Source organism: Lipotes vexillifer, unplaced genomic scaffold (assembly GCF_000442215.2).
Source record: "Lipotes vexillifer unplaced genomic scaffold, Lipotes_vexillifer_v1.1 scaffold162, whole genome shotgun sequence".
NCBI classification, from domain to species: Eukaryota; Metazoa; Chordata; class Mammalia; order Artiodactyla; family Lipotidae; genus Lipotes; species Lipotes vexillifer.
In genome coordinates this window covers 401,130-419,926 of record NW_006779114.1, presented here as the reverse complement: position 1 = coordinate 419,926, position 18,797 = coordinate 401,130, and the positions used below count along the sequence as shown (strand labels likewise).

Sequence of the window (18,797 nt, the reverse complement as noted above, 5' to 3'; positions counted from 1 at the left end):
AGGAATGCCTTTAGGAATTAATACAAAACTTCTATCCATTGACTGTTCAAGGAGTGTGGATCAGGATGGTGGAGTGGGAAGATCCTGACCTCACCTCCTCCTACAGACACATCAAAACTACAACTAAACACAGAATAACTATCTCTGAGAACAAACTGAAGACTAGCAAAACAGATTTTTTTTTATAATTAAAGGATATAAGAAAAGACTATACTGAGACTGGTAGTAAGGGCAGAGACAGTCTAGTCAAAACCTACACCCATGATACAGTGACACACAAGCGGGAGGAATGTTACAACTATGGAGGTCTCCCCTGAGGAGCCATGACTCCAAGCCCCACATCAGGTTCCCCAGCCTGAGAAACCTGGACCAGGAGGATCAGCTCCCATTACATCTGGCTCTGAAAAGTCATGGAGGTTACGTCTGGGAGAGCTGGAGGAAGACTGTGGGAAACCAAGACTCCTCTTGAAGGGCTTGCGTACAAACTCACACACTCCAAGTCCCAGCATAGAGGCGGCAGCTTAAATAGCACTTGGGTGAGGATCTAGGGGAAGATGGCGGAAGAATAAGACGCAGAGATCACCTTCCTCCCCACAGATACATCAGAAATACATCTACACATGGAACAACTCCTACAGAACACCTACTGAATGCTGGCAAAAGACCTCAGACCTCCCAAAAGTCAAGAAACTCCCCACATACCTGGGTAGGGCAAAAGAAAAAATAATAAACAGAGACAAAAGGATAGGGACGGGACCTGCACCAGTGGGAGAAAGCTGAGAAGGAGGAAAGGTTTCCACACACTAGAAAGCCCCTTCGCGGGAGGAGACTGTGGGTGGCGAAGGGGGAAAGCTTCGGAGTCGCAGAGGAGAGCGCAGCAACAGGGGTGCAGAGGGCAAAGCGGAAAGATTTCTACACAGAGGATCTGTGCCGACCAGCACTCCCCAGCCCGATAGGCTGTGTGCTCACCCCCCGGGGCGCGAGGGGCTGGGAGCTGAGGCTCGGGCTTCGGTTGGAGCTCAGGGAGAGGACTGGCGGCGTGAACACAGCCTGAAGGGGTTAGTGCACCAAGGCTACCCGGGAGGGAGTCTGGGGAAAACTCTGGACCTGTGGAAGAGGCAAGAGATTTTTTCTTCCCTCTTTGTTTCCTGGTGCACGAGGAGCGGGGATTAAGAGCGCTGCTTAAAGAAGCTCAAGAAACGGGCGGGAGCCGCGGCTAACAACTAGGACACCAGAGGCAGGCATGAGACGCTAAGGCTGCTGCCGCCTGAAGAAGAAGCCTGTGTGCGAGCACAGGTCACTCTCCACACCTCCCTTCCCGGGAGCCTGTGCAGTCCGCCACTGCCAGGGTCCCGGAATCCAGGGACAACTTCCCTGGAAGAACGCATGGTGCGCCTCAGGCTGGTGCAAAGTCACCAGCCTCTGCTGCCGAAGGCTCGCCCCGCACTCTGTACCCCTCAGACCCCTCGGCCTGAGTGAGCCAGAGCCCCCGAATCAGCGGCTCCTTTAACCCCGTCCTGTCTGAGCGAAGAAAGGACGCCCTCTGGCGACCTACATGGCGGGGCGAAATCCAAAGCTGAGCCCCGGGAGCTGTGAGAACAAAGAGAAAGGGAAATCTCTCCCAGCAGCCTCAGAAGCAGCACATTAAAGCTCCACAATCAACTTGATGTACCCTGCATCTGTGGAATACCTGAATAGACAACGAATCATCCCAAATTGAGGAGGTGGCCTTTGAGAGCAAGATTTATGATTTTTTCCCCTTTTCCTCTTTTTGTGAGTGTGTATGTGTATGCTTCTGTGTGAGATTTTGTCTATATAGCTTTGCTTTCACCATTTGTCCTAGGGTTCTATCTGTGCATTTTTTGGTTTTTTTTTTTTTACTTAAAAATTTTTTTCTTAATAATTATTTTTTTATTTTAATAACTTTATTTTACCTTATTTTATTTTATTTTCTATTATCCTCTTTCTTTATTTCTTTCTACTTTTCCTCCCTTTTATTCTGAGCCATGTGGATGAAAGGCTCTTGGTGCTGCAACCAGGAGTTAGTGCTGTGCCTCAGAGGTGGGAGAGCCAACTTCAGGACACTGGTCCACAAGAGACCTCCCAGCTGCACATAATATCAAACGGCGAAAATCTCCCAGAGATCTCCATCTCAACACCAACACCCAGCTTCACTCAACAACCAGCAAGCTACAGTGCTGGACACCCTATGCCAAACAACTAGCAAGACAGGAACACAACCCCACCCATTAGCAGAGAGGCTGCCTAAAATCATAATGAGGCCACAGACACCCCAAAACACACCAACAGACGTGGACCTGCCCACAAGAAAGACAAGATCAAGCCTCATCCAGCAGAACAGAGTCACTAGCCCCCTCCACCAGGAAGCCTACACAACCCACTAAACCAACCTTAGCCACTGGGGACAGACACCAAAAACAACGGGAACTACGAACCTGCAGCCTGCAAAAAGGAGACCCCAAACACAGTAAGATAAGCAAAATGAGAAGACAGAAAAACACACAACAGATGAAGGAGCAAGATAAAAACCCACCAGACCTAACAAATGAAGAGGAAATAGGCAGTCTACCTGAAAAAGAATTCAGAATAATGATAGTGAAGATGATCCAAAATCTTGGAAATAGAATAGAGAAAGTGCAAGAAACATTTAACAAGGACCTAGAAGAACTAAAGATGAAACAAGCAATGATGAACAACACAATAAATGAAATTAAAAATACTCTAGAAGGGATCAATAGCAGAATAACTGAGGCAGAAGAACGGATAAGTGACCTGGAAGATAAAATAGTGGAAATAACTACTGCAGAGCAGAATAAAGAAAAAATAATGAAAAGAACTGAGGACAGTCTCAGAGACCTCTGGGACAACATTAAACGCACCAACATTCGAATTATAGGGGTTCCAGAAGAAGAAGAGAAAAAGAAAGGGACGGAGAAAATATTTGAAGAGATTATAGTTGAAAACTTCCCTAATATGGGAAAGGAAATAGTTAATCAAACCTAGGAAGCACAGAGAGTCCCATACAGGATAAATTGAAGGAGAAACACGCTAAGACACATATTAATCAAACTGTCAAAAATTAAATACAAAGGTAACATATTAAAAGCAGCAAGGGAAAACAACATAACACACAATGGAATCCCCATAAGGTTAACAGCTGATCTTTCAGCAGAAACTCTGCAAGCCAGAAGGGACTGGCAGGACATATTTAAAGTGATGAAGGAGAAAAACCTACAACCACGACAGCTCTACCCAGCAAGGATCTCATTCAGATTTGATGGAGAAATTAAAACCTTTACAGACAAGTAAAAGCTGAGAGACTTCAGCACCACCAAACCAGCTTTACAACAAATGTTAAGGACCATCTCTATGCAAGAAACACAAGAGAAGGAAAGAGCTACTATAATAAACCCAAAACAATTAAGAAAATGGTAATAGGAACAGTAATACAGATAATTATCTAAATGTAAATGGATTAAATACTCCAACCAAAAGACACAGACTGGATGAATGGATACCAACACAAGACCCGTATATATGCTGTCTACAAGAGACGCACTTCAGACCTAGGGCCACATACAGACTGAAAGTGAGGGGATGGAGAAAGATATTCCATGCAAATGGAAACCAAAAGAAAGCTGGAGTAGCAATTCTCATATCAAACAAAATAGAATTTAAAACAAAGACTATTACAAGAGACAAAGAAGGACACTACATAATGATCAAGGGATACATCCAAGAAGATATAACAATTGTAAATATTTATGCACCCAATATAGGAGCACCACAATACATAAGGCAAATACTAACAGCCATAAAAGGGGAAATCGACAGTAACACAATCATAGTAGTGGACTTTAACACCCCACTTTTACCAATGGACAGATCATCCAAAATGAAAATAACTAAGGAAACACAAGCTTTAAATGATACATTAAACAAGATGGACTTAATTGATATTTATAGGACATTCCATCCAAAAACAACAGAATACACAGTTTTCTCAAGTGATCATGGAACATTCTCCAGAATAGATCATATCTTGGGTCACAAATCAAGCCTTGGTAAATTTAAGAAAACTGAAATTGTATCAAGTATCTTTTCTGACCACAACACTATGAGACTAGATATCAATTACAGGAAAAGATCTGTAAAAAATACAAACACATGGAGGCTAAACAGTACACTACTTAATAACGAAGGGATCACTGAAGAAATCAAAGAGGAAATCAAAACATACCTAGAAACAAATGACAATGGAGACACGACGACCCAAAACCTATGGGATGCAGCAAAAGCTGTTCTAAGAGGGAAGTTTATAGCAATACAGTCCTACCTTAATAAACAAGAAACAACTCGAATAAACAACCTAACCTTGCACCTAAAGCAATTAGAGAAAGAAGAACAAAAATACCTCAAAGTTAGCAGGAGGAAAGAAATCATAAAGATCAGACCAGAAATAAATGAAAAAGAAATGAAGGAAACGATAGCAAAGACCAAAAAACTAAAAGCTGGTTCTCTGAGAAGGTAAACAAATTGATAAACCATTAGCCAGACTCATCAAGAAAAAAACAGAGAAGACTCAAATCAACAGAATTAGAAATGAAAAAGGAGAAGTAACAACTGACACTGCAGAAATACAAAAGATCATGAGAGATTACTACAACCAACTCTATGCCAGTAAAATGGACAATCTGGAAGAAATGGACACATTCATAGAAATGCAGAACCTGCCAAGACTGAATCAGAAATAGAAAGAATGAACAGACCAATCACAAGCACTGAAATTGAAACTATGATTAAAAATCTTCCAACAAACAAAATCCCAGGACCAGATGGCTTCACAGGTGAATTCTATCAAACATTTAGAGAAGAGTTAACAACTATCCTTCTCAAATTCTTCCAAAATATAGAAAAAGGAGGAACACTCCCAAACTCATTCTACAAGGCCACCACCACCCTGATACCAAAACCAGACAAGAATGTCACAAAGAAAGAAAACTACAGGCCAATATCACTGATGAACATAGATGCAAAAATCTTCAACAAAATACTAGCAAACAGAATCCAACAGCACATTAAAAGGATGATACACCATGATCAAATGGGGTTTATTCCAGAAATGCGAGGATTCTTCAATATACGCAAATCAATCAGTGTGATACACCATATTAACAAATTGAAGGAGAAACAACATATGGTCAATCTCAATAGATGCAGAGAAAGCTTTTGACAAAATTCAACACCCATTTATGATAAAAACCCTGCAGAAAGTAGGCATAGAGGGAACTTTCCTCAACATAATAAAGGCCATATATGACAAACCCACAGCCAACAACGTCCTCAATGGTGAAAAACTGAAAGCATTTCCACTAAGATCAGGAACAAGACAAGGTTGCCCACTCTCATCACTCTTATTCAACATAGTTTTGGAAGTTTTAGCCACAGCAATCAGAGAAGAAAAGGAAATAAAAGAAATCCAAATCGGAAAAGAAGAAGTAAAGCTGTCACTGTTTGCAGATTACATGATACTATACATAGAGAATCCTAAAGATGCTACCAGAACACTACTAGAGCTAATCAATGAATTTGGTAAAATAGAAGGGTACAAAATTAATGCACAGAAATCTGTCATTCCTATACACTAATGATGAAAAATCTGAAAGTGAAATCAAGAAAACACTCCCACTTACCATTGCAACAAAAAGAATAAAATATCTAGGAATAAACCTACCTAAGGAGACAAAAGACCTGTATGCAAAAATTATAAGACACTGATGAAAGAAATTAAAGATGACACAAATAGATGGAGAGACATACCATGTTCTTGGACTGGAAGAATCAATATTGTAAAAATGACTCTACTACCTAAAGCAATCTACAGATTCAATGCAATCCCTATCAAACTACCACTGGCATTTTTCATAGAACTAGAACAAAAAATTTCATAGTTTGTATGGAAACACAAAAGACCCCGAATAGCCAAAGCAATCTTGACGACGAAAAACGGAGCTGGAGGAATCAGGCTCCCTGACTTCAGACTATACTACAAAGCTACAATAATCAAGACAGTATGGTACTGGCACAAAAACAGAATGATAGATCAATGGAACAGGATAGAAAGCCCAGAGATAAACCCACACACATATGGTCACCTTATCTTTGATAAAGGAGGCAGGAATGTACAGTGGAGAAAGGACAGTCTCTTCAATAAGTGGTGCTGGGAAAACTGGACAGGTACATGTAAAAGTATGAGATTAGATCACTCCCTAACACCATACACAAAAATAAGCTCAAAATGGATTAAAGTCCTAAATGTAAGGCCAGACACTATCAAACTCTTACAGGAAAACATAGGCAAGAACACTCTATGACATAAATCACAGCAAGATCCTTTTTCACCCACCTCCTAGAGAAATGGAAATAAAAACAAAAATAAACAAATGGGACCTAATGAAACTTCAAAGCTTTTCCATAGCAAAGGAAACTATAAACAAGTCGAAAAGACAACCCTCAGAATGGGAGAAAATATTTGCAAATGAAGCAACTGACAAAGGATTAATCTCCAAAATTTAGAAGCAGCTCCTGCAGCTCAATAACAAAAAAACAAACAACCCAATCCAAAAAGGAGCAGAAGACCTAAATAAATATTTCTTCCAAGAAGATATACAGACTGCCAACAAACACATGAAAGAATGGTCAACATCATTAATCATTAGAGAAATGCAAATCAAAACTACAATGAGATATCATCTCACACCAGTCAGAATGGCCATCATCAAGAAATCTAGAAACAATAAATGCTGGAGAAGGTGTGGATAAAAGAGAACACTGTTGCACTGCTGGTGGGAATGTGAATTGGTACAGCCACTATGGAGAACAGTACGGAGGTTCCTTAAAAAATTACAAATAGAACTACCATATGACCCAGCAATCCCACTACTGGGCATATACCCCGAGAAAACCATAATTCAAAAAGAGTCATGTACCAAAATGTTCATTGCAGCTCTGTTTACAATAGCCTGGAGATGGAAACAACCTAAGTGTCCATCACCAGATGAATGGATAAAGAAGATGTGGCACATGTATATAATGGAATATTAGCCATAAAAAGAAACGAAATTGAGCTATTTGTAATGCGGTGGGTAGACCCAGAGTCTGTCATACAGAGTGAAGTAAGTCAGAAAGAGAAAGACAAATACTGTATGCTAACACATATATATGGAATTTAAGAAGAAAAAATGTCATGAAGAACCTAGGGGTAAGACAGGAATAAAGACACAGACCTACTAGAGAATGGACTTGAGGATATGGGAGGGGGAAGAGTAAGCTGTGACAAAGCGAGAGAGTGGCATGGACATATATACACTACCAAACGCAAAATAGATAGCTAGTGGGAAGAAGCCGTATAGCACAGGGAGATCAGCTCGGTGGTTTGTGACTACCTAGAGGGGTGGGATAGGGAGGGTGGGAGGGAGGGAGATGCAAGAGGGAAGAGATATGGTAACATATGTGTATGTATAACTGATTCACTTTGTTACAAAGCAGAAACCAACACATCATTGTAAAGCAATTATAAAGATGTTAAAAAAATAAATAAAAAATAAAGTAATAAAAAAATAAATAAAGGGATCCTGACTGCCTAAGAGTTTACTACATTCTGTTTTAATATTAAGCATCTATAACCTTAATGTAAGTTAATGGGTTTGTTTGAAATTGCGTTGAATAAACAAGATGGGGGAGGAGAGGAGCATCAACTTGGTGAGCCTAGGTATGCTGGGTACATTCACAGTTTGGCTGAAATTTAAATGCATATGATGCAACTCCACTGTATTCCAAGGGCCCAGTTGCTGGATTTCAAGGAGGCTGTAACTGACAAAGCATTAACATGTAAATGTTAACTTTAAGAATAAATTTACCTGCATTTCATTGATGTGTTCAATAAATATTTACGGGCATTTACTATGTGCCAGCTATGAAAAATCTCAGTTGCTGCTCAAAAGGAGTTTACAGTCTAGATATAAGAGAGACAATCACTAAGTATCATGACAGAATAATGTCCAAAAAGTAGAGTAGAGCATAAAGGAAAAATGCCTAAATCTCCTGAAAAAGGCAGGAAAGGCTTCAAAAAGGAAATGGTGCTAGGAAGAAGAAGTAATGAAGATAGGACATTCTAGGCAGAGGGAAAGGTTATGTAAAAGTAAATATAGGAGAATGTAACAATTTTAACTGATCTCCACAGGCTGGAAATAATGGTAAATTGTTTCATAATATTTTATTCAGAAGAAAAAAACTTGACTACTGGGATTACAGTGAGGTTTTATAGAAACTAGCAGAAAATTAACAATACTGTATATCTGCCAATGGTTATGCAACTATCTGTTCTGTTTATTTAAGTAACCACTATAACAGGGAACTAACTGGATAAGAAGGGCAATCTTTAGAAGAAAGTATTTACTTGCAACTTCTATTTTAGCTCTTAGGGCTCTCAAATGTGAATACTCTTGACCGCCTTGGAAATGAGGGGACAGTATGGCCTTATGCTTAAGTGTCAAGGCTCTTTTAGAGTCCAGTAAAGTAGGGACTTCCCTCGTGGTCCAGTGGGTAAGACTTCGCGCTCCCAATGCAGGGGGCCCAGGCTCGATCCCTGGTCGGGGAACTAGATCCCGCATACATGCCACAACTAAGAGTTCACATGCCGCAACGAAGATCCCACGTGTCACAACTAAGACCCGGTGCAGCCAAAATAAATATTAAAAAAAAAAAAAGAGTTCAGTAAAGTAGATTTGAGTCTGGGCTTGCCATATCCTTAGCTCTGTGATCTTGGGGAAGTTGCATAATCTTTCCTCATCTTGGAAATGGCGACAATACCAGTTACCTCATAGCACTGTTTATGAGGATTAAAGAAATAATGTATGTGAAGCCTTTAATTACAGTATTTGTAACAGAGTAAGCAGTCAATGAATGACAGCAGCTACTAGTTACTATTATGCTTTACATTGACCATGAAAGTTATACTCCAAACTAATGTCATTATTACAATTCCTATTTATTCTGGAGGAAAAAAAATGGGTACTGTTTTTTAAATCTTTTGGTAAGTTTAACATTGATACTATGGAAACTTTCTATGTTACTTGGGTTACAATCCTTAGTAAGTGTTGAGATTGTGACTGAGAGTAGTATTAATAACGTTATTTTATTATATTTTAAAATGCGACACCTTAAATAAAATAAATCTAACAAAACTCTACACTACTTTCAGTGCTCTTTGGTATTTCCTGTATTGTTATAGAGAGGGTTTAAAGCAGAATGAAAAGCACACACAAAACACTCAGAGACCTGGGTTCTAGCCCTATTTTGCTATTAATTAACTGTAAGACACTGGAAGAATCACCTATTCATTAAAGGCCTCCACTTTCTCACCTGTTAAAGAATGATTAGGAATATTACTTTCCTCTTTAAAAGTTTAGACTCTTGGGAGAGGTGGGAATGGAGAGTTGCTGTTTAAGGGGCACAGAATTTCAGTCCAGGACTACGAGAGTGTTCTGGAAATGGATAGTGGCAGTTGTTCACAGCAATGTGAATGTAATTAATGCTGCCAAACGGTACACATAAAAATGGTTAAAAAATAGTAAATTTTATGATATATTTTACCACTACAAAGAATTTTACAGTCTGTGCTCTGTATCCCTTTAAGTCACTCATTCACACCCTCATTCATTCAAATATTTACTAAGTGCTTATTATGAACCAAGCACTGTGACAGGGAATACAAACAACAAGTCTTACAGCTGAGTAGGAAAAATAGACACGTGTCCAAATAAGTGCTATAAACTACCAAATGCTTCATAAAGGAGGCTGGAGTAGGAGTTGCAAAAGCAGGAGTCCATTATATCTGAAAGGGTTGGAAAAATCTTCATAAAAGACCCATAAACTGAGTCTAAAAAGAACAGCATGTATTCACCAACTGGATGATATGCATGACCAGAACTGTTCCTTCTCCCATAGTTAACTTTCATTTTTTATTTTTTTCTTTTTGCAGTACGCGGGCCTCTCACTGTTGTGGCCTCTCCCGTTGCCGAGCACAGGCTCCAGACGCGCAGGCTCAGCAGCCATGGCTCACATGCCCAGCCGCTCCCCATGGCCACTGAGCCTGTGTGTCCGGAGCCTGTGCTCCACAGTGGAAGAGGCCCCAACAGTGATAGGCCCGCGTACAGCAAAAAAAAAAAAAAAAAGAGAGATCAAATTTTTGCCAGAACTTCTGGAGGCAATGCTTTATTGCATTTCAAACAAAAGGAAATGAAATACCTTTTTGTTTGTTTCCTTCAAACAAAAGGAAAGCTAATGCCTAAGTATACTGAGAAGGAATAACCTACTTTGCATTTTCTTAAAATCAGTTCAATTCCTATTAACTTGCCTGGAGAATCTAAGGCCTTCTTAGGAGTATTAAAAAGTCATGGGTTAGAAAATAAAGAAAAATATACAGGTTGTTACTTTCTGCCCTTGGGTAAAGTATACTCATCACAACCCTTTAGATTTATATAATATGTTATGTTTTATGAAGCATTCATAATATCTCATTCAGTTCATGAAACAGACCTCTGAGGTAAGCATGACAGCAATTCTAAGTCGCATTCTACCCATTAGAAAATAAGGAAGTTTATGAAGCCTGGGCAGTATTATTTTCCTTTCTGCGGCTATGTATTTGGCACCTGGTGGTGTCTAGCAGAGAATAAGCACATAATAAAACCTCAGTGAAGGACTTCCCTGGTGGCGCAGTGGTTGAGAGTCCACCTGCCGATGCAGGAGATACGGGTTCATGCCCCGGTCCGGGAAGATCCCACATGCCACAGAGCAGCTGGGCCCGTGAGCCGTGGCCGCTGAGCCTGCATGTCCAGAGCCTGTGCTCTGTAACGGGAGAGGCCACAACAGTGAGAGGCCCAAGAACCACAAAAAAAAAAAAAAAAAAAAAAAAAAAAAAGCTGTTTGGTTTGAAATAAACAATCCTCTAGAGCCCTTGAAATCCTAAACATATTAAGAACAAAGGAAGAGACTAGTTAAATATTTCAGTGTTATAAAATGCCAAAAAAGAAAAAAGGTGGTGGGGAGGGGGTAGAAGGTTTATATAAAATATATGGAATAAGGAGGTATTTCCCCACAAGTTAAAAAATACTAGTTTGGTGTCAGTCAATAAAGCACTGCCAAAAGGGAATAAATGCAAAGGCTGAAGACCTAGAAAAGTTGTGAATGACCATTACCAACATTTATCAATGTCTATTTGTAGTTCTACAAGGAGAGATAATCCTTTAGCAGATAAGCCTGTAGTGAGACATACTTTTTGTTACATATTTTGGCTCAGATCAAGGGGTCACCCAGCAATCGAGACACAGACTGCTTTCCAGTCTTAGTGTGGCGTTCTCTCCTTACTCAAGGTATTTGCTATTAGTAATTTTCTATGAATAGTTGTTAACCTATGTACCATAGATCAGGGTTGTTTTTTAAAGAAAAAAAACAGAAATAAAAGGTAAAAAGTAACATACAGAAACTGCATGGTGCAATAAGAATAACAGGAAATGAGGATTCAGGGAGCCTGAGTACACACAGTGGTTCTGCCATCAGAGAAGCCAGTGACGATGTTAAGTCATTTACTTGCTTTTAGCTTAATTTATTTGGGTATTTTAAAAATAACAAGTATGAATGGATGTATGTATTTAAGTAGAACCATTACTTCAAACAAAAATTTCCCTGGAAGCTTCAGTATACATAGAGAAAAAAAGGGGGCTACTCTTACTGAAGACAAAATGGGAGCCTGGAGTCCTGCCCAAATAACCCTCCTGTATCCTGGGGGGATGGGGGGGGTGGTATACCTCTGCAGAACCCCTAGGCTACTCAATGCACTATTTAAAACTGCTGGAATAGATGAGTGGATGTTTCCATTCTTACATTTCATGGACCAGGAAAAGTTCAAAAAGATTTCGAAAGAACATAATATCAAAATAAATAAATCTAGCTTTGCTTTATGAAACTACTGCTAGCCATAGAAAAAGATATTATAAACCAGTTTTAGAAAACACCTCCAGACCATCTCTCAGGTATATTCAAGTTCTAAAATTATATAACTTCTTCTACTCCTATTGTGAAAGAACTAACCAAAACCACCACTTTACCTAAAACTATCTCCTAAGACTACTATTCATTAAGTACATTAATAAAGTGCCCCAGAGTCACTAAAATTTTTAAAAGCAATAAAAGAAAACAGAAAGAGAAAATCAAGTTAAAATTTACAGTGGCTACATAACATCAACCTCAAAACATACATCATTTTAATTATTTTCATATAATTTCCCCCATGCCTAAAAAATAAAAACTATAAGCATCATCTGTAATATAAAGTCCAAGCAATGCTTAACTTTCCGGTGTTTAAGTGCCTCTGAGCTGTTTCCCACTCTTTGCTCCTTCACGCTCAGTGTTCAGTTTTATCAACCACATACTTTATTTCTTTACATTTCTGTAAAATCCTTCCAGCCACCTGAGGTTGGTACAAGCACGTGAGACCATCAAAGTAACATGAGGAAATCTAGCTGGATAATGAGGTAAAGCTCTATTTCTAGGATTATGTAACCTCCCTGAACCCAAAAAGCAATGTGGTCTATTCATCATTGCTACAACTACTTTTTCAGATCTCAGTTTAAAATTTCTAACTTATAAGAACACACAACATCCCATTAGCTAAGTTTTGTAAAAGTCAAATATTCTTCAGCAGTTCAAATATTTCAGTGCTAAGGAAAGTTTTGATACCCAAAGACCTCTGTCTCTCAAATCACTAGACATTGGGTACCCTGAAAACTTTCTTAGGAGTTTCAACTTCCTATTTCTCTCCAACTCCTGACACTGCACATAATGTATTCTAGGCAGATCTTAGATCTATCTTTCAACAAAAAGTTGCATCAGCTTTCTGAGAGGTCCATTCCAACTTTATTTTACTGCACTCCAACTTCAAAGCAATTTTTCTTAGGAATACTTACTGTGTATTGGGAAGAGATAACCACCAAGCATCATTTATAAAATTGAGAACTCACAATATCTTTAAACTTTCTCTTTTCTGGGAAATAAAGATAATACTATCAACTTTTATTCTAACACATTTTTCCAATTTTTAAAGCAACACTCTGTGTCTTCTATGTTCCTCCTCCTATAACATGATGTTTGCTAAATGAAGCACAAAACAAGGTAGAAAACTGTTCTGTGAGTCTCCCTTTCTCACACTTCCAGTTTCTATGCATTGATTTCTTGAAATAGGTATAAATGGGTAAGAAAACACCTCCGGTGCTATAGTAAGTCTGCAAACACCACTTTCTTTCACCACTAAGGTATCTTTTAGGTATAGGTTCAGAGACTGAAGGATGCTCTGGATTGAAGCTGACCAGAAGGCCTCAGAAGACAACAGCCTCAAGTCACACAATGACTATGTTTAGACATATTAAAGAGAAGACAAAGTTTACTCTAAAACTAAGACATCCATAATTTAAAGCGTGTGTGCGCATACACACACAATTGGAAAACCTGATAATTCATCTCATATATTTCTTTTTAGCTATCACAGAACTCTGGGCCATCACCTCTTTACAGAGTCCCTCCTACATCTTCTGGGTCTGTTTCCAAAGGGGCACCTGAAAAGCTGTAAGAGCCTCCATCCTCTGTCACTTTCATTTGAAAAGAAGCTGGGTGCAAAAAGGTTAGCCCAAGCTAATTCCTTGGCCTCCATGAGTCAGCTTGAATCTGTCACTGCTGTCAGTCCTTGGTGTGCTGAGGAACATTTGAGTCCTGTATACAACCCATCCTCTCATCTCTCTGCTAATATCACTCTTATAAGAGGAAATCCAAAAAAGAGGGAATATGTATATATCTATAGCTGATTCATTTTGCTGTATGGTAGAAACTAACACAACACTGTAAAGCAACTATACTCCAAAAAAAATTAATTAAAAAAAAAAAGAGGGCTGCTATCTCTGAGCACTCACACAGGGCTGTGAAATGGAGGCAGCTCGACTATTCAGAGCAATACTAAAACACCGCCTTTGTCTATTGAAAGGTCCTGGCTGAGCAGCAAAGCCACGTCAGCTGTTCTTTTCTTTGTTCCCAGTACAGTCCTTAGCACTTATACAGAAATGAGACAACCTCTTGACAAGGAAGTCCTTCTCCTTTCTTAGACATCAGGAAACAAAACACACATGACAAACAGGGGAAGGGGTGTGGAGTGGAGGGATGGGCTTAGCTTGAGGAGTTCACTTTAGAGGTCTACCCCAGTGGCAAAACCTAACTCTGACAGCCTTTACGGCTTTTCATTTCCCAGCTGGCACAGTATCAGAACCAAATACATACAGCAACTTATAGGGAAATAAAAGAAGAGGCACAAGAGGCAGGCTCAAGGGTGAGAGCAATTTTTTCTTACAGCTTAAACCACTACAAAAGATGAAGCATACAGTGTCAACAAGTATAAAAAATAAACCAGATTTAGTAATATACACAAATATGCACAAATCACACAAAGGAAATACAGGGTTTTCTTTTGGCTCCAGACTGTATTGATATCTTTCATTTTATAATTTCATGTGAAGAAAGAAATGAGAGCTTCTTAGTAAAATAAAATGATTTATTTTTATGCTGAACATACAATATTCATAAATATCAACTGCTTTCATTAAAGTTAAGATTTCCTTCTTAAATTTAAATTTTTCCCACTATAGTCCCTGAGATCTCAGTTCCATGCCATGACAGTTCACATCTGCATTTTAAAAGCAAATGTGGAATCCACCACCCCATTTAGCAGTTAGGCTGCACACACTGTAGGTCTCGTTTTAGGGCACCTTTGAAGACAAAGTGATATTTAATACTGAATATAAGCAGTCTTTTCATCTTATACTGAAGAGTAATTGCTTCCCACTTCACAACTATAGCATGAGTTATCATCTCTGACTTGCTCTCTAAGTGCTATGGTCAGCATGGAAAAAAATGACAAAGAACATTACGGCTTTACTCAAGGGAGTCGGATCTTTGCTAACTGCTAAGAAGAAATGATGGCTAGTCAGGCATAGCACAATGAGATACAGCATGAGAAATGACATACATTTCTGTGCCCTGGTTTTAGGAAATCATTTCTACTAAATGTCCTCAGAATGCAGAAGCTGAACCTTCCTTGGTGTCAAACACACCAGATAAAAATTTTAGCTGCACATGGATGATGGTGTTTACAATTGTACATATATTTGAAAGAAACTGTACATATACACTTGCTGAAAATTTTTGTTTACAGAATACAGTGAAGGTGGGAGATACAGAGTGCTCTCCCCTAGGTTCTAGGAGTTGAAGCAACCAATACTTTCAGGGTTATCTATTAGCAAGTTGGGTTCACACAGGCTGTCTCTCTAGTCTGAAGATGACATAGAATAAAATCCTATCAGGCCTGGCCCACAGAGTCAACCATCTCCTATACTTAATATAAAACATAATGGAAAAAGATGGTGAGGGTAGGAGGGCAAAGCCCAACAAACAAATTATCCTATGTATTTTTCATCCTGCACCACAGAGGAAACAAATGAATATGAGAAAGCAAATGATACACATACACGGACTTAAATCCAATTCAAATGACATGATGTATAAATAAATATAAATTGCATCTGGAAAAGAAGGGTATTTAAATTCCATTCAATGTTACAAACATTCTTCTCATTAAAATATAAACCCTTACCTTTGCTTGTTTCTTACTGGCTTCTCTTCTGGCTTCCCTTTCTTTCAGTCTTTTCTCCTACAGGAAGAGGGGGAAAATTAATAAGTTTTCATAATCATTAAGTATGTGTCAAACAGATCTGGAATCAAATTACAGTTAGACCATTTACTAGCTGTACAGTTTTCAGTAACTTATTCACTACCTCTCATTTTCTCATCTAAACACGGAGATAACAGGAACACACATTTCATAAAGTTGGTATAAGAACTATATAGAACAACATAAATGCTTATTAGCACAATGTCTGACATATGACTGGTTCACAGTGTTGGTTATTAAAATAAAAAGGAAGAAATGCAGTAATGATTATTTCCCTTTTCCTCTAAAAGCAGAATTTATAAAGGATATGAAATCCTCATCCCTGGGGTTCTTAGAAAAGTGGCAATATTTTTCTCAAAACAAAAACAATGGAAGATTATTCTTATAAGCACCTTATTTTACTGAATTGTTTTATAATTTCCCCATTAGTTTTCCAATGATCATAAAACAGGCAGAAAATGCAGCACTAATGTTTTCAAAATAAGAAAAATAAGTATGTATATTAATAAAATTCAAAACAAAAAAATGAAGCTAAAGTTGAAAAAACTTTTGTTTTAAATAAAACACCTCTTTTCCTCTTCAAAAAATAAAGTGGTAAAACAATATAGAGGCTAGTCTCAATCCAGAATTCATAGCTTACTATTTTAAATTTAATGAACTACTAGATCAATGTAAAAAGTGAATAAACAGCAAATAATTCTTCCATGAAACTGCGACCATGATTCACTCTTACGTTAAATATCCACCAACATGAGAATTAACAATTTTTTCAGTCTGGACAATCTATCATTATCACTATGCTTCATACATAGCTTTCTCCAGATTGAAGAACCAATTCTAATACATACTCTAGAGACAGACCTGAGGCTGCTCTGTTGCTCACAGCTCTGAGAAGGGCAAGAAACGGCTACAATCCACACTATACACCCTATCTAGGTTTACAGACTTCTTTTTAATAAAGTGAGAACATAAATGTTAAAAGTTTCAAAGGGGGGTTAAGTACTAATTAATGCAAAGAGGAGGGGAGTCCAGAGAACTTACAGATTCAGTTTTTATAGCTTCAGATTGCACAGCAGGAAAGCTAAATTCTAAGTGAAACTAACAAAAATTCAAATTCAAATGGCAACTGTTCATGTGTCATACCCCTGAATAATGCATAATGTTAAATTATTCTTTTCTGTGATTATTATTCTTTTTCTACACTAGTTTTGGAGAAAATGGATTACTTTGACTTCCAAATAAAACATACAACTAAAAGAGCACGTAAAACTTAAACAATGTGCAATTATACAGAGAAACATTCTAAAGATTATTTGGAAGTTCCAGGATCAAGGTCAGGAGAAAAGGAAAGATGAAGAAATCAAAACTAAGAACCTGTTGTCAAACACATTCTTTTCATTGTCAAAGAGCTTAGTAAGTGAGAGACTGATCTCAAACATGGGTCTCCGTATGCCAAGTCTAGTGCCTTTTTTGGATACATTCTAAAAAAAAAATTAAAAGTCAGGATTTGGAGAATTTAACAGATGTGACTTTAATAACAGAAAAAAATAAACTTACTATTATTTTACCAAGCAGCCAATGAATGCAATAGTTATTAAGATACTATACATGAATTGGTCCTCTAATGAGCTTATGAGAGTTGTTCTGCCACTAAAGTGAAATAATTTCAGTGTGTCCTCATTTGTGGGAGGGGGAAAAAGTTAATGGATGGCAGCTTGTAAACATCTGCACCCAAATTTTTCACAAAAGTTGGCACCAATTACTGATTCTCTATAAGTATTAGCAGACTACAAAATAAATGAAAGTAGCAAAATAATATTAAAGGAAAAAATTTTAAACCACTGACTATAATTATGCTTAGTTTGAGAGGTGGCTTTAGTTTGTGGATGAATGTATTTGTAAATTTCTCTCTCTTCTCTCTTTCACACATACACAATTTAGTTTCATTTTCCACACAAAGTTTTCATGAATGCAAAGTAAAATTAAGCAGAACAGTATTTTATGTTAGCCTACAAAGATCACAGTAACTTTTTTTTTTTTTTCCGGTACGCGGGCCTCTCACTGCTGTGGCCTCTCCCGTTGCGGAGCACAGGCTCCAGACGCGCAGGCCCAGCGGCCATGGCTCACGGGCCCAGCCGCTCCGTGGCATGTGGGATCCTCCCGGACCGGGGCACGAACTTGTGTTCCCTGAAGCGGCAGGCGGACTCTCAACCACTGCGCCACCAGGGAAGCCCAGATGAATAGTTTTTATCTTAACAACATGTTTCAGCCAAATGTTGCATTTCCTTTTATTATTAATAATGGTCGGTTACCGTATGGGTCTTTCATCCTGAGAGCATTTTTTTCCTGATAGCATTTTATGTACCCTATTTAATTAACTTTTGCCTGTTTCCTGTCCAGAAAAAACAGATAATTAACCACATTTAACAGTCACACAAATTGTTGTTGTATTTATCCAGTAACTGGCCTTCTCCCAACACAATAGAGCATCTGAAAATGGCACTTCAAAGTTCCAAAGAATAACCTCAATATGTTCACATCAGACAAACTCTCTCTAAACAAGTAAACACAATCTCTCTTTTGGGGCTTTTCATCTAGCCACTTTAATCAGAGCAGAAAAAAAATATTAACAAATTTCTACTACTATTGAACACCAGTATTGACTCATTATAGTCAATGAAGAATATTTTAAATTTCAAAATTTAAATTGGCTATCAGAGTTCACATGTGCATGCAAGTAGAATAATTTTTCCTTTTAAGATTTCTGCCACAAGTCTTAGGTGGATGAGGGATATTCAAAACCTGTAAAATGTGAAATGAACATGACCAGGACATGAAAATGAAGTATAATAAAAAGAACAAACTTTCAATATTGGGTGAAACAAAAAGAAAATTAGAAAACTTCTCTTTCTTATCTTAAAAAGCTATATTAGCACTCTATCTGAAA

General features: G+C 38.3%; 1 protein-coding gene across 2 annotated transcripts in view; it reads right to left on the bottom strand.

The window, feature by feature from the left end:
* The window catches only part of DDX10 (DEAD-box helicase 10), a 286,645-nt gene that overhangs the window by 90,128 nt on the left and 177,720 nt on the right, over positions 1-18,797 (bottom strand). For both annotated transcript variants that reach the window (XR_456974.1, XM_007452471.1), the window contains exon 16: positions 15,773-15,829. Coding sequence is in view for 1 of the 2 variants with exons in the window: in XM_007452471.1 (XP_007452533.1) it covers positions 15,773-15,829 (57 nt within the window). In the remaining variant the exon portion in view is untranslated. The remainder of the gene's footprint in view (positions 1-15,772; positions 15,830-18,797) is intronic.